General features: G+C 35.9%; 1 protein-coding gene and 1 long non-coding RNA gene across 10 annotated transcripts in view; one reads left to right on the top strand and one right to left on the bottom strand.

Moving 5' to 3' along the window:
* Positions 1 to 17772, bottom strand: part of LMO3 (LIM domain only 3) — a 61811-nt gene that overhangs the window by 41209 nt on the left and 2830 nt on the right. For 2 of the 9 annotated variants that reach the window (XM_004052815.5, XM_004052814.5), the window contains exon 2: positions 11108 to 11321. In XM_004052815.5, the coding sequence (XP_004052863.1) occupies positions 11108 to 11313 (206 nt within the window). In that variant the 5' untranslated portion in view covers positions 11314 to 11321. Of the gene's footprint in view, positions 1 to 4583; positions 4709 to 11107; positions 11322 to 15319; positions 16457 to 16509; positions 17149 to 17195; positions 17215 to 17261; positions 17626 to 17772 lie in introns of those variants that run through there. The other 7 variants (XM_004052816.5, XM_004052817.5, XM_055358743.1 and 4 more) reach the window with 7 other exon arrangements.
* LOC134756554 (uncharacterized) overlaps positions 1 to 17772 on the top strand; it is a 94926-nt gene that overhangs the window by 22087 nt on the left and 55067 nt on the right. The gene's annotated exons all lie outside the window — the stretch shown is intronic.

Consider the following 17772-nt stretch of genomic DNA (forward strand, 5'->3'; position numbering starts at 1 on the left):
AGCTAACCAAGAAGACAAAGAATGTAACATATTTAATCAAATAAGCACATCATCTCTATTATAAAGAGAGTGGTTTGTTTAATAACTATCACTGACAAGATTATTTCAGATTATTTAAACACCAAGCAAACTATCAGGTCAAGATCAAGCAACTTTTCTTTAAGATCAAGCTCAAATTGATCTGCCTTGGAAGACGAGGATCACCAAGTGATTAGGAATATAGGTTCCTCAACTCAATCTGGACAAGAAAAGCATCTGCCAGGAAGAACAGAGGGGGACTGTTAGAAATTGTAACAGAAAAAAGCCCCCAAGATGCAGACCACAGTAGGAATTAAGCCTCGTAAAGCTCTTTGGCTACTATCTCCGTCTAGCTTTCTGGGAAGTATGTGTTGGATTTTTTTGTGCATGAAGTATAAATGCCACCGTTTTTGAAAGCCCACCCATTCATCCTGTACCTCCTTATAAGATTCAAAGCACATTTGCATAGCTTCTTAGCCAAGTATGCATGAAGATATCCCAGCCCATTTTATAAATATGAATGCAAGCTCGAGAACTTTGATTTGTACCCAAAGTTTAAACTTAAACATTTTTAAAAGACACTTTGTACATACAAATCCCACTGTTATAAATAGAAATTAATATTTAACTTTTGGCTTTGAGGATTATGCTTAGCTCTTCTTGAAGCGAAACTAACATTAGTGAGCTAGGATTAAGGTTAGTGGGTTTGGTTAGTGGTGAGAAATATAAGCATAAACAAACTCTCATGTAACATTTGTCTCATCAAGAATGTAATTCATGAAATTGTTTTAAATAACAATATGTCCTTAATGTATCTTCTCTAAGTGCTGGATTTAGAAACATTTATCATAACTAGAGCAAATATATTATTTTACATGTTTTATAACTATAAGATAATTAAATAGGGCTTGGCTTGACTTTTAAAAAGTGAAAAAAAGACAAGAATATCACCCCTCAGACCTAGAATAGCTGACTTCAACAGTAGAAAATTAATGGCCTTTGAAAAATCCACATCTTTGCAATTTGTATTACCTAAGAATTTAAAAAAAAATCGGTATCATTGTGATCAGGACAGTTTGATGACATCTTTGGTCAAGATCTTACTCTCATAAATGCTGTGTTGGCAGTCCTAGCTCATCAATATAGGCATTTCCTTGAATTTCACATTGAAATACTATGATGTATAGATATTCCATTTGCCATATTAATAGATGAATGTAGATGCATCACTTTAAAACCAACATGCGACTATATCATCTCCCTTAGATTGGCAACAGATCATCACGTGACCAAATCCAGAAGCCTATTTTCAAATTCATATTTCACAACTATTACTTAATCACACAGGGTCATCAATGGGGCCAAATAAAGAGACATCCAAAAAACTTCCAGTAAATAAATGAAAAATAATCTCATTCAATTCAGCAGATGAGTTCTATAATCCCAAATGAAATTGATTTCACAACTGCCTCACTGAATAAGCTTTACAATGGTTTTCAAATTGAAGTATTATCACTTTTCTAGGGGACATTTAGAAATGTATATGGGGCATTGTTTGTTGCAACAGTGATAGGTGGTACCATAGACCTACACAGTGACTACCCCTTATTCTTGCCCCTCCTGCTCTCACACACCCCAGCTGCACTAGTATCTGTGATGTCCTTCAAACATATGAGAAAAACTCCCACCTCAGGGCCTTTGTACTGGTTGTTCCTGAGCCCAGAATGTCCTTTCCATACGTGATCATGGCTAGCTCCTTCACTTTCATCAGGTCATTACTCAAGTCACCGTCTCAGTGAGGCTGTCTGCACCCCCTCCACACAAACCAAAATTCTACAAACCTCTTGTACTGCTTCATTTTCTCCTCATTGTGTTTATCATCTCCTCATGCCCTATACTTATTTTGTTGATTACCTATTTCCCCTAAGTAGAATATAAACTCTACAAGGGGAGCAGGTGTTTTTGTGTTTTATTTAGTGCTGTATGTCAAGGCCTTTTACAGTACCTAGAATATACAGGATGATCACATTTATTGAATGAAAAAATGGGAATGGGGATGATTAAGTGTTTTGCAAGAGGTATCAATTGTACAAGGAAAGATAAGCATTTTGCAAGGGGTGTCAATTATTGATAACTTACTGATATCTGTGATAAGAGATGGAACAATACAAATAGCATGAAAGTTACAAGCTAAGTCTGTCTTGCTCTGCACCCAAAATATAACCCGTGAAGCTCAAAGCTCAGCTTTTATAAGAGGACCACTGGCTTATGAAATAATTTTTATGAAGTCCAGATACTTTATAACCTCCCTGCTTCAGAATATTTTCTAATCTCTCCTGATCATACCTCTTGTCATTCTCTATATTGGTTCCATGGGACTTAATTGGAGTGAAACTCTTTATATATTCTACCTAGTTATTTGACAATAATAGTGACTATGTTTATCAGGTGTAGAAAATTTGAAAAATAACTTGCTCTTAAGTTCTTCCCAATTTTCCCAGACTGGATAGCTTATTCTTCACAAAAGAAAGTATGTATAACTTTGTACTTTATATATTATACAAAATTAATTAGAAATGTAGTATTTCACATTCATTATTTATAAGAATGAAGTATTGGCACTCAAATATTTGTCAAGTGACTAAATGGTTTCGCTGTAGAACTGTTAAAGAGATAGCAAAGCAAGTAATCATAAACACAAACCCCAATCCTGCCTCTCAGCAAGGGTTGAACTGTGAAAGAAGAGATTCTTCTAGCTCAGGAACTTTCTAATATTTTTCCTAATAAATGGTCACAGAAAATACTGGCTTACAAATTTGAAGGCAATTACTTATAATTTCTTTGTATCTCCCAAAGTGCAAATGTTCCTCAGTGGATATTCACATGCAATATTTATAGACTCTAAAATTACATTCACAGTATAAGTGAGCATCTCACCTGTAAAATACAAATAACCTGCTCATGGAAACTAATACTTGCACGAAGTTATGACTGCTTTTTCCATCCACTTCCCTTACTCCTACCCACCCAGGTAAAGGAACAGGTACTAATCCACTCATGTTACCATCTTTATACATAGATATTGGTAAGAATATATTTTTATTGAGCAGCTAATAAACAAAAAAAAAGTGGTATGCTCAATGTTGTAAGGTATTTTAAAATGTAACAGTCTTGATTCTTCTATTTTTTGGTGAAATGTGAGCAGTATGTCAAAAAACACTATCCTAGAGATGGGAAATTAAAAAGCATTAAAAATAATTACTCAAGAGATTTCAAAATCTTTTAAAAACAAAAAGAATAAAATAATTTCAAAAACAGGTAAACATCTCTGTTAGAACTGCTAAAATATAACATTGTTCTAAAAGTTTTAGAAACTAGGAGTAAAGTAATGACATCTAAAATTAGCTTTTCCCTCTTGTTGCTTGTTGGGATCCCACAGCATAAATGAGACAGGAATTTATTTTTTCTCTGTGGTATCTAGATTACTGTTAAACATTAGGATTAGCACATTTTATGAAGTTCCATGCCTGCTTACTAGTCCTTGTCATATCTGATATTTATGTTTACTAAAATTGATTTTCTGTTTTTATTAATAGCTTGGGTTTAATGTGGACGATGCTTCACTGCATTAGTAATAACAATTTTACTTAAATATTGCTTTGGTGTGCTCTTCTGCAAATACTCTTTCAATTCCTAAGAGTCTTTTATTTTCCCAGTAGCCCAGTTGGAGAGTTTTAATATTAAATTGAATCATAACAACACATGCTGATTAGAGTCTAACTTAATACATGCAGCTTAATGTTAATTTTCCAACTTCAAATCAGGGATTTGACTATTCCAAGATGATTATTCATCTCAAGTGTGATTTCATTTTAAACTTGTAAAGCCCACAACTAGAGATTTTTGCATCAGAAAACACTAACATGATAGCGCAAAGGAATTCGGCGAAAAGAGAATCATTACATAACTACAAAAATACTGTTGCGAAGAAAAAGGTTTATCAAGAAGATTTCATAATACAGCACAGAAGCAAAAAATGGCACAAGCAAATGCACAGTTGGCTGATGTAGTTAGTTTGTGAAGATAGCAAACGTTTGGTTTCTATAATAAGAGGATATGCTTAGGTCCTAATTCCTTTAGAGAAAGTTATCCATTAATACTGATAATAAAGGGGGGAAAGGCATAAGCCAAAGGAATTGTTTTAAAGTTAGAAGTGAAAAGCTAAATGCCACATTTCTTGCTTCACAGTATAAACTTCCACTTCAAAATAAGCTTCGTGTAAGCACCTTGAAAAGGGAAATACACGGGTAATCATCAAAACAAGTATATTATCATAGTAAAAACAGAACTAGAACAGGCAGTATCAAATTCCCTCGGAGCTAAGAAAAACAGAATTAGATATTTAAAATCACAAGGAAATAAATTTAGGCATTCTGTAGTTTTATAAAAGTTGTCCTACATGTTAGACTGATTAATATCCTGTAAGAACAGATGAGTGCTATAGTTTGCAATATTAACGAATTAGCTGGCGTCAATGTTTGAATTTTACTAGTTTTAAAGCTTACCAAGCTATGGTGATTTGTTGGCTAAAGTCAATGATGACAAAAGGTAACGGCCATTCTAAGGTTACACAGATTCCAATCTCTGTATGTGCAGCATGTATGTATATAGATCCACACCTCTTCAAATGCTTAACAAGACGAAGTGCCATGTATCAGCAGAAGTAATCATATACATAAACCAATTTTTATAAGCCAATTAAACTAAAAAATAAAAAAGAAAGAAAAAGGCCATTTATAGAGACATGGCTAATACAAATGGAGTTTTATAAAAATACCTAGCAAATTGAACAGAGTATGGCTATTTTTATTTTTTATTCCCTTTGTTTTCCAGATCTTGTCCAGCATTGACACTTCATATATTGTATTTTTTATTGATAAAAGTGAGAAACATTGGCTAATTTTTTCAGAAGATAGGATGAGGATGCAGTACATGGCTTTGAATAATAGAAGACATTCTCATACGAGTTGGAAAAATGTTTTCAAACCAAATACCAAAATAAGACTTCAGTGCCCCACAGTGTAATGAAGGGAAATACAACGGTCATTTAGGTTGGTGCAATTCTTTTTTTAGGCTATTTCATTTTTATGTGAGGCAGAAAACGGAACTACATAATACATTTCTACAATTTATATATTCATCAAAACCATTTACAAAATTACTACTTTCAGCATATTTTAAAAATGAGATTGCTTAACAAATTATGTTTATGTAGTCAAAACACACCATTAAAATTTATTATTAGTCACTTAATGGAAGTTAATGGTGAGTTTATAAATGAAGTGCTGGCTTACTTTGATATAGTCTAAGAGCAACCAAAAATAGAAATTATTTCCCAGAATTCTATGTATTTATAAAGTGCAAAATAAGCAATTTTAGCAATTCTCAAATGTAGGTTTTCCAGATGCATTTAATCCTAAATACACTTGTAGAAACAGAATATTTTTCTGCTAAGTCAGGTATGTCTAACTTATCCATCTTACATGTAAAAACTATCCTGACTGAAGTATTTCGTACTCATAAAAGATAAAAAAACTATAAAGATACAGAAACATTATAAAATATTTTTAATACTCTGGGGGGTCGTGAAATTTCCAGTGAAACTATCTCAAGTCTACAAAACAAACTAAAACAAAAAGCCACAAAAGTAAAATAATTATATTATTGGTAAATACTCATTTACTGAAAATGAATGCATTATAGAATTAAAGATAGAAAGATATTGCAGATAAATTTACCAATGAGAAGAAATTCTGTATGTGCAGTAAATATTTTTAATAGAAGTTGTTTGGGGGCAGTTTTTGCTCAGGAAGTCTAGTGTGAATTCACCTACTATTTTCCAGAATGAGGGGCACCCTTCTGAAGAATTATCCAAAAAAATTATCACTCCTAATTTGTATTGGTTCAGGAGTAGTATAAACGCTAAAATATTTAAAACAGAATTCAATAATACTTCTACAATAAAGGGAAAAATGATCTTAAAATTGTAACTTTTTATAAAGCTGCAAATAAGATAATTTATAAGGAATATAACAGTATTTTTGTAACAGATATGGAGTTCAATATGCTCATGTCAAAATATTTCATAATACTAAAATTAACTTAGACATTCAAATATAAAAATTATGACAATAATATAGTGTTTGAAAGCCCAAATGAAGCTTATAGAAATAAAGCTTATTTGTAGAGTTCCATTTCATATAAAAGTTTATGCTTTCAGAATTTAGAACAGTAAAAAGTGGTTTTTCAAATAATAAGAATACATTGCTTTCCTGGAAAAATACTTCCAAATGATTAATATTAAAAAGATGACAACGAAAGAAAAAAGAATGAATATTGTATCAACATTAAAAAAGCATCTGTGCTATAAATTGCCAGATAAAATAATATTAACAACATATTCCTATTTACCTTTACACTTATAATTATGTACCAATATAAAGCTGACCTTACGTAAAAATTTAGAAGCACCAGGTTTGATCAGTGTGAGATAAAGTTACAGCTAGATTTATGCCCTATGTGGCAATTTATTTTTATTTTCTCTTTTAGAGTTATTATATTATTATATTAAAGCATATAAAATTTGTAGTCAGCATAGCAAGCTTCAAATCATTTTAGTTAATTAGCAACTATGGTGAAGCATGAAGCATCACTCTTTCCCAGTAGTTTCATTTTAAACAAATCATCCTCACGTATAAAAATAGCAAATTGCATTAAATTTTATATAAGACATTTTACAGCTTCTTATATAGGAAAAGCTATAAGCAGCTTCCATGGCACATACCACAGCAAACAGCTTTGAATAAACTCTGGCAAGATATCATTCATAGAGATACAAGATACATACAGCCTATATAGACTTAATGCTTAAAGTACATCACAAAAAGTTGCAGGTTCAAAGAAAGAACAACAAAAAATTGCCCAGAAGTTGAGTTCTAGTTACATTCTGACATCCTTTATTGCCTTCAAGTTGAAAAAGAAAGTATTTTGGTATTTCTCCTAGTTCTATTTAATGCTTGCTGCAAAACATTAAATAAAAGCATGTAGAATTCCTAATTCTAAAACTCTGATTATGCACTGGCTGGCTACTTTATTCATATTTTTTCAAACTGAAATAAGGCTGATAGATTGCAGTGATGAGTACCTTAAACATTATCACTACAACTTTGCTATTTTTACACAGTCATTTTTAATCTACTTTAGACAATATCAATTTTAAGGTCCAACTTAAAGTACAAAGATGTTTCTATATCTAATTTGTCATAAGTTACTCTTCAAAAAAATAAAAATAATTATAAATGCATTGGATAGATTTTTAACAGATACATTTCTTGGTCTGCCTGGCATATAAATATTGACTGTGTAGATTTCATAATTTCAGTCAGAAACATGTTAGAAGAAGTTTTAAAAAGTCAGTCCTTCTCTTTCTTTAGCTAATGAGTTTCCAAAGGAGGAAAGCAATCCCACAAATGGGCAAATTCTGTCTCATCAGATATGTACATTTTATGTTCCACAGCTAAATGAATGATATGCCAGTCCAGTTCTGGAAAGTGAAAAATTCCACTGTTAAGATTTGATACTTAGTGTACAAACTATGGAAGATTTTTCTTTCTTTTTCTCTTAAATATAGCTACTAGTGCCATAAAGGAGAAAAAAAATGGAAAGACATCAAATTTTCCATAATAGTTTCTATAACCCTTAAGAAAATATCTTACAGTCTAAATTATTATATTTTCATATTATTTAATATCTCAAATTATCATTCAAAGAACTTATAAATCACATCATCATTATCACTACTCAAAGTAACACAAATAAAACACAGATCTTTAAGTCTCATTGCTCATAATTAGGAGTGTTTCTTTCTTTCTGTTTATGGAGGGGGAAGTGTATTAAGAAGCTAAATGTAATTGGCAAAAATATTTTACTTTTCACTGTATGTAAAAAATCATCCGGCCCAGGACAATACTTGTAACCAACAATATATGTGGACAGGCAAATTACTATTTTATTACTTTCCTTATTCTTACTTATGTTCTTAATAATTTAGACATGAAATATAAATATGTAAGTTATTTATGTTCAGTTTGGTGCCTCAGAGAAATTACATAATATCCAAGGGCCAAAAATAAAACAACTTTTAAAATAGAACTTAAGTGATTAAACATTGGTTATATAAAATACAAAATGGAAGTATGCTGAATTTGGAGGAAAATGAGAAAAATTACTTTTAAAGCTCAGGAAAATAACCACAGAATATTACTTGTTCACTGATTATATTACAGATTCTATGTAATTAAATAAACAATTAGATAGTGGCAACTTTAGGTGTACCTTCCTTTTTCCTTTAGCTAATTTCACCCATTGCCTGAAATCATACCTCTCACACAGTAAGCATTTAATAAACATTTTTGAACAACTATTTGTATCTAATCAAAGAAATTAATTTGTAAATAAAATCTGCTTGACTATATTTGTTGATTTACCATACAGAATCAGACTATTTTAATTTGCCAATCAGAGACATATGCTGTTGAACATCTACACAATTTCACTGAGACACATGCTTTCCACATAAAACTAAATACCACATCTGCGGCATAATCTATAACACGTAACACAGTGTTTTACACACACCAATTCTCCACTTCACTTCTGCAATTTTAAGTGTTGATGAAGTTGCCAAATAAGTCACATTATATACAACAAACTTTCAGTTTAAATAAGGGACAAGATTGCTGTTAACAACTTAGTTTGAAATGTTAACAACCGTTAGGCTGTTAACATAACAACTGGCCATTAATGTGGTAATGACCAGTTTAAGAGGAAATCGTACTCTGAGAAATGAATATATTGGCAATCAGGACCAGGGTTTATATTTGAAAGAATATTATATACTTTTAATAAGTTAACCACCATTAAAAGTTTGAGCCTATCAGGAGGTAACTGAAAGTTATTCTACAAAAAGGCACATACACTCTTATAGAGATACAAAAACTTCTGATATGAAAACTATTTTTGATAAATGCGTTTTAGCAAAACACTTGAGACTATCAAATACCAGTTTAAAATCATATATTTTTACTACCACAAGGAAAAAGAAAACAAAACAAATCTAAGATTAGTGCCTTTGCTCGATGCTATGTTGACAGCTAAAAAGCATGTTATACTCACAATATAGGTATTTCCTTGGCAAATTTTTATTTTTGTTTTCAAAAACCCCAGATATTTCAGTTGACATTCTTTCAAGTTTACTTAATTTTTGTCCTTTGGTTTATTAAAACACCTTAACATTGCCCGGGCTATATAAACTCCTTATTTGAAATGGTAACATAAATCCACTTGAGATACTGAAATTACAAACAAATGTAAAAGTCAAAAGGAGTCAAAAAGCTATGACTATTGGTTAGTACAGATAAAGCAAAACTAAAAAGCAGTATTAAATCACTAAAAGCAAATACAAATGCTTTATGTGGAAATGAGGCTCTAATTCACAATGGGCAGAAGAGAAATTTTTATTTCAAAGAGGAAAGTTCAAAGACTGGAGAGTTCTAAAAGAATGAACATTATACATTAATTTTGATTAGTTGTGCCAACACAATGAGGGAAATCCTGGCTGGAGAGAGTGACTTCTCATTGTTGGCACCTTGCATGTGTTTTACGCACTTGGAACACAGAGAAGTAGTAACAAGTGGCCATAATTAGTCAGGAGGCTGTCAGATGAGGCCGTCCTAAGAGCGAGAGGGAGTAGAATCTGATAAACAGCACCGCTTTCACCCTCTTGTAACTACCGTTAATCAAATGATATATTTTTATATCTAAAGATCGGATCTGACTGAAAATAGCTGAATTATATACTAAGAACGACCAAATTCCCTAGAAAACACCTCACCAAATGACCAAGGTACTAAAGGAGTTACCGTTGATTGATAAATTTTGTCATAAGGGAAAAAATTCCAAATAAATCGCTTAATGTCAGACCAGAAAAATGATTAATTGTATTAAATATGAAAAATCCCAATGATGCCATATATCATTTCTCTAATTTGATAGATCCTACTTTATTAATATAAGTAATTTGCAGCTGAAGTAAGTCACAAAGTTGCCTGAAAAGCAAAATAATTTTCCTTCAGCAGAAATTCTGTGTTGAGTACTTAATGCTGGAAAACAAGCTTTAGTAGGCTTCATAGCTCCATAACCAAGAACACCTGCCTTGTCCTGAAAGCATTCAGATGTTTACAGGTTGGAGGGTGGCTGTCATTTTCCTATAATGATGGAGGCCTTTACTTTGTTATTATCCATAAAACTACTGGCAAGTCTGAGGCGGTTCAATTGCTTAGTTGTATTTTTGAGATTTCCGTTTAGAATGTCATGAGGTGGGGCGGGAGGAAGATGTATCTACACTTGGGGAAAGTTTTCAAAACTCTACAATAAATGCGCTAATAGATATTAACCAAGGATTTGCACCTGACTTCCTCTGACACACCTGAAACAGAGAAGACAGCTGAATAACTTTAGAAGACTAAACTCAGGTCCAACTTAGAGGCAACAATTAAACTCTTTTACACAGTACATTTTTTTCAAGTTGAACTTTTTAAAAATAGTTAAGATATTTTGCCAAATGGCTGATTAATTTCTTTGTGTTATGCTCAACCCCCATTCCCCCTTAAGCTCCAAAAAAAAAAAAAAAAAAAAAAAAGCAAAAATAAGTAAATCAACCTGAATGCTGATTTCGACCAAATACACCTTGACATTAACTGGCAGTTCCAATATAGGCAGCGCCATAAGCAATTGCCTGAGTGTGCAGGCAAGCCAAATTGAAATACTTTAAATATTGTGGTTTGTTGGCTATTCCTTAAGCATTAATTTGAGTAACACACACAGGGCAACACTTTGAAGGCTGACAGGTCAACTTCTTTCAGGAATATAAGCTGGCAGTAAGGAAATGAAACAAGCAAACAAAAAATACACTTACAAAAGTACTTTAAAAGGCATCCAGTCATCACTGGTGTGCAAGGATAATTCCTACCTCAGATAGTCTCTGCGACAAAGGATAAGATTAGCTTTAGTGTACAGGGTGGAGCCCACCTCTCCCAAGCGACAGTCACAGCAGGCACACTTCAGGCAGTCTTCATGCCAGTATTTGTCCAGTGCCTTTAGAAGATACCGGTCCTTGATCTTTCGGTTGCAGCCAGCACAACCTTTCGGCTTGGTGTCTGGCTGGACTGAGAGCATTTGTATACCTAAAGGAAGACAAAAGCAAAAAAGAGAGCTGAGACTACCAGACAGAATAAAAAGACCTCAAACAAGTTAAATATTTAATATTTCCTTATTCTAGGAGTGTTAGCTTTTCTTGTTTAGGGCTATACTGAAATCAAACCAAATTTTGGAAACAAAAAGTCTCAAACTTTATCAAGTGCTTATTAAATCATTCATAAAGTTACACATGCCAAGTGACAATAATAATAAATTCATGCTGACCATGGTAAAGTGACATTATAAATATGAAGTTCAATAACATTAAATAATTTTATAGTATCTTCATTCTCCCCATAGAGCAGTTCCTTTAGAAAGAAAATGTGAGTAAATAACAATCTGAAAAGAAAGCTATTTAACAAATTAATCTATGCACAGTCCCTAGAAGTAAAAAAATGAGTTTCGCTTAACTGTTTAAAAATTTCACTTAATATGTGCTTGACGGTGGAAGGAGAGTGCACCTGGTATGGGGTTACACTAACCTTATTCAGCAGTAGAGGTGTTTATAGTTAAGTACACAGAACAGCTACCCGAAAAGCTCACCAATCCTATATTTCTTGCTTGCATCCAAATACTTCTTCTATGTCCTTGATATTTCAAAGTATTCATTGTGTTCAAATATAACATTTATACTCACAAGCATCAGTCAGCACTTACATTAATGGCAGATTACTTAACTATATACTATATGCTTTTATGTAAACCTAAAGTATATGATTATACCATTTATTACCATAAACATGCAATTATTTGTTTTATAAAGGAAAGAAAAAACAATAGAAGGCAAGATCTAAATATATATACAATTATACAAACATATATAAGTAAATATATACATATTATATGTATACTATGCTAAACATAGAAACATTTATATATTTTAAAGATATAAATCCATCATAAATAAGGAATCCAGCTGGATTCTATGGGCTTTACAGTTTGATTGAAATCTTTTGAATGAATGGATATTCACCTTGAGTGTCTTCTTATTTCCTAGGTATTAAAACACCCAGCTTTAGCAAGAAGCTGGACCAACTATCCAATGCCTCATATTTATCAAATAACTCATTTTAAGCACTATAAAGTACTGCAGACATCATCAATTCCAAATTCCCTCATTTTACAAATTATGTTACAGAGGCCCAAGAGAGGTTCAGAGACTTGCTCAAAGCTGAAGGACAGTTACGCTATAGACTCCAGCCAAATGGCCTTCTTACAGTCCAGAGACCCCTCTGCTGCATTATGTTTGCTCTCCTAGGCATAAAGTTTTAAACTTGCATGTAGAAGGATACAAAACACCAAATGTGCATGCATTATAGGATAAGAAATGTCAAGCTATAATCTGCACTTTTGTACATTTTCCTTCTCCAAAACAGCTAAACCTCCTCCAGTTTCCTCTGATACCTTATGATGAAGGCTTCACCCCCATCACAACTTTCACAACCTGTTTTTAAAAAAAAATCCCACTGGTAAGAGACATCAAAGCATCCGCAGAGCGGAATAACTTTTCTAACTACAAATAATACATGAGTTGCACAAAATATTGTTAGGATGTTGAACTTTCATTAGAAAATAACTTGTCTGGTAGAGTTGTGTAGGGAATGGCAGGAAATAAAGCAGAGTAGCTGTTCTTTCTTTCTGCATCATAAGCATAGCTGTAGTCACCGGAGCTGCAGACTAACAGCTGGATTTGTAAGAAGAGCAGGTGGTATCCCTATAGCCTGCTTTCTGTTCCTTTCCTTTGAAGGAGCTAAGGGCCTAGTGTAGATTAATCATAACCCTTGATAGCTCTGCTAAATCTCACTCTCTAGAACTTCTAACAAATGAAGTTTCTTTGATCAGAACTAGTTATCCTCTTCTAGCAGGTTCCACAAGGAATGAATCCCATAATTACAGTGAACAACAGATCCAAGTGTCTGTTAACCACGTATCTAGGGGGAAGGGGAAGTTTTGATTTACTCAGTGAAATTCTGGATGGTGTTACTGAAAACACCTAGATAATAAATATTAAGAGAAGCCGTTCTAATTAAGCCATCCTAATTAACGGCCATTCTATTAAATTTATAAGGCTATTATTTTTATTTATCACAAAGCTCAAAAATGAAAAATCAAAAAAAAAAAATCCCAGTAGCAGCTAAGTTATATTTCCCACAGTTGTGTTTCTACCATCAAGCATAGAAGGTCAGCTATTTTATTCAAAATGCTTTGCAACCAAGACAGGGGATACCAACATTTGGCACAAGTAACACTACCCTACTTGTCTTCACAAAATGTTTTTGTTGTGTTGACATTTTAATTTAGCACTCAGAGGCCAATTAATATTTGAAACTCTTACATTCTGTTTGGCCTTGGGCATAAAAGGAGTTTGATATTTCACACTCCATCCGGGTACCTTATTTGAAGAACATCATGGCAATTCTCTTGAAAATGGAATCTCTTGAATTCCACGCAAGTTAACAATTGTAGCAAAAGAACTATTTTGTAGTTACCATGTTACCGTGTACTTAAAAGGCTTAAAGCAGTCAGCAGCCTCCCCTCTTCCTCCAGAAGAACATGTCTGGGTAGAGTTACGTGTTTGTAGCTAAGAAACATTTCACAAGTTGCTCATAGCACATCAGAACTCATAACTAGTTTTAGATTGGCATGTAAATTGTTCTGAGGGAAATTCTTATTGCCTCTGAGACCCTGCCATTCTGAGTTATTTGACAGTTTAAGGGAAATCATAATTAAAAAAAAGACATAAATAATAGCCTGTGCAGTGTGGTGTGCAGAAATAAGTAGAACCATTTCATTTAAACTCTGGTGAGCTTTTAATTGCCTGGATTGCATTGTGAGGCGGCCTAACGGTTGATTGCCTCCATTATGTTCCCTTGTTCTGTGCCATTCATCCGCACAGTCTCAGCTTCAGTAGTTAACACAACAAAGTAACCACAACTCCACAACACACAGGGGTTTAAAAAATAATAATAATAATGAAAGATTTGCAGCACTTAGACACAGTCTTACATTTTTGGACTAACTACACAGAGTGAATAGAAAACATTTTGTCCCTGTTGGAAAATTCACAGAGAACAATTTGGGAGAGGGAAGAGGAAGAGGGAATACATAAAGGGGGTTGGAAGAGATGAGGTGCTTCAGAAAGATGCTAAAATGGGAATGCAGGTTCTGCAGCTGGGAGCATTGACACAGATTAAAAGAATTTGGCCAACATGGCCATTCGATTGCCAAGAGGCACCAGACAAAAGATTTTCTTTCCTCCTGCCCATCTTCATCCTCTTCCCAGCCCCCAACCCAGGTTGGAAAACTGGATTGGGCCTAAAAGCTTGTTTCTCTCTGTTCACTGGCCCAGAGCATCCCTACAGGCTGCAGCCCCCTAAGGGACAACAATGCAAATAGATGTCCCCAGATCTCAGCACTGGAGCTGCTTAACTCTGTTCTGCCCCTTCAACTCCCAGCCCCCTTTCCCTATCCTTCACCCCCCTCCCCTTTTTGAGCAATGGAGCTGGGAACCAATTTGATTCCCTTTTTCTCCAATGCAGCTGCAAGGCTCAGAGATACTGACATTTTTCCACTCTTATCAGTTTAATTACAGTTACCATGGCAGCAAAGTGCTAGTGCTTGGCAAAGGCCAACAAGAGATTTGCAAGACTGAGTTCAATTTTGATGCAGCTCACATGCAAAATAAAAAAAAAAAAATAAGAAACATACATACACTCTAACAAAGAATCCCTTGCGGAGTTTATGCTCCAGCCTTTTGTGGTTGTGTCTTTGCAGCCACACAGGGATGGTTTGCAAAGAATGTAGCAGTATTTGTTGCATCTAGCAAGATTAATTGGTTTAAGCAGCAGTCTTTCAAAGCAGTTACAACAATAATATTTCGGTTCTTTCAGAAAGACACAAAAGCAGCGGAAAAGCAGAAAGGCTTTTGAGCAGCCAGGAGTGTAGAGCGCCAGCAAAGTGCATCTATGATAGATTGTAACCTTACCAAAACTTTTCTCCTTTTTCTGCATGAGTTGACTTAGGCGTGCCTGAGTTGCAGCAGCTTCGCATTGAGCACCGAGCCCAAAGGGAGAAGTAGAAGGGGGTCTCCTTGATTTCGCTTAAGTGTGGACCTGGTGCACAGCCTACACCGCCGAGGACCGACTATTGTGAAGCCACTTTGGGAGCGGGTCGGAGTGGCGGCAGGGGGTGGGGGAAGGGATGAGGACGGCCAGACAAGACAGGGCGCACACACGGAGCCCCTCGCAGTGTGCAAAATGATGGCGAATGACAAAGCCACATGCTTCCCTAACTCTGCCCGTAATCCTAAAATCCCAGCGGCCCCTTTTAGCTTCCTGGTAACAAATGGATTTGATTAAACTGTCACATGCAGCGTTAGCATAGCATATCATGTTCAATATGAAAAAGATCATAAATCTGACTTGTATTTCATAACAGCAATCTGGGTAGTCCCCGTAAAAAATGTGCTGCATCAGTTTGAATCTCAATCTATTAGGATACAGGCACCTCGGTCCAGGGACCTTCCCTCTTCTAGCCACTTCTGCCCCTACCCGCCTGCCCCCCCATGCCCAAACACAGCCACTTTTCCATGGCAGAGGAACAACATTTTGTTATTATGGCTGCGTGGAGAGAGGCAGAAGCGTCAACAAGGACCAAAAGATTGTAATATCAACTCTTTAAGAAGTGGGGGTTCATGAATTCCAGCAAGTAAGGGGGAGGGGTCCGGAAACCCACCCAGGACTGAATTCTTTTCCTATGGGCTGGGAGCAAATACTTCCTAATTCCAAACTCTCCCTGCCCCTCTCTCCCCGGGAGTCAGGGGTGTGGAAATACTGCAGTTCATGGTGAACTTTGACTATTATCCACTCGAGTCGTACTTGAGACGTTCCGCGCCGCAGCCGCTCTCCCTCCTTCCATCAACATCTTCCGCCTGCATCTATTTCATGTCTCATCATAAAAATAATGAAGCCTCACATGATTTAAACAAAACCGTCTCAGTAGAGCTGCAGCCCGAGTGAAAGTTGCAGTGCGGAGCTGGGTTGCAGCTCCAGTTTATGCCTCATTAGCAGAGGCTGGGGAAGAAAAAAATACCCACATCCGCACACGCACGCGCGCACCCGCAGACACACACACCACAAATAAGCCGACGCGTGTGTACACAGTTGCTGCACTTACCTTCTCAATTAAGCGATACAGGGGGAGGCCGTTCAGTAAGCACAGTGGCTGCTTTGTAGCGCTTCTCCTTGGGAAAGGTCAAAAAGAAGCATTGTTTGAAAAAAAAAAAAAAAAGACGGGGGAGGGAATGTCTATTTTTTTTTAAGTTTAAAATAATGAGGTCCTCAAGGATCCGCCAAGTAATGGTGTTGACCGCATCTGAGCCACAGGTGTCCTCCTTTTAGGCAACTGCAGTCCGAGGCTGTCTCTCTCCGTCCTGGTTCAAGACAACTTACCCCAGCAGCGTGCGAGGAGCCGAGCTGAAGGAAGCTCTGGCTCTCAGCTGCAAAATGCAATCCCTTCCCAGCCAGACATAATACAGCCAAAGAAAAGGTCACTCAGTTATTAGTGAGCCGGCGGAGCCCAGGCAGCGCTTGTCAAGACCACAGAGAAGCAGCTCCCTTCCGATTTAAGACTATTTACCTCTCGCCCCCACCCCTCCCCTCTTCTTTCCTTCTCTCCCTCCCTCTCTCGCTGGCTCCCTCGCTCGCTCTCGTGTGCCTGTTCTGCAGCTCAGTCAAGTACAGCCGCCCTCGGAAAGTGCAAAGCAGCCACGAGACAGATCGGGCTTTGTTGCTAATTTCCCAGGGTGAAAATTTACAAGCCTGCGAGTGCAGTCAGCACAACCACATGCATATGCTACTCACAAACGCTGGGGACAAACCGCACACAAAATGTGACCTCTGCAGGAGTCGACTGAGGAAGGACCCTACCTCCTGGACCAGTCCAAAAGAAGAACTCCTGCGAGAGAGCTCCGGAGGAAAAGGGTAGGGTTCCTAAAATAACCAGGGCATTTTGGAATAGGTGGCTACATTTAAAGCAAATTGCCTTCCAAAGCCATTTCTGAAGCTACCAATTATGGAAATTAAAATAAAAGCAAGAGAATCAAACTGCTACCAGAATACCCTGGAAAAAGCACACAACCCTCCCCTTTAAGAAATGCCTGGAGGTGGCTGCAGTCGCTGGTCTGTCTGTGACTTCCATTCATGAACTCTCTGAAGTCGCTGCTCCGCAAGTCCGCCACACAAGCCTGGTTCAGGGGATCACACACACACTCTCCTTCCTCCCTTCCTCCCTTCCTCTAATGGCCCAAGACCCAAACTGTGAACTTGTTCTCCATTCACTAATGCTGACCCCCACCACCACCACCCCGAAACACACTTCCTGCAATTACTTGAATTCCTTACTATTTAAAACTCACACGCTCCAATGAAAAACAGCCAA

The sequence above is a fragment of the Gorilla gorilla genome, chromosome 10 (assembly GCF_029281585.2).
Source record: "Gorilla gorilla gorilla isolate KB3781 chromosome 10, NHGRI_mGorGor1-v2.1_pri, whole genome shotgun sequence".
NCBI lineage: Eukaryota > Metazoa > Chordata > Mammalia > Primates > Hominidae > Gorilla > Gorilla gorilla.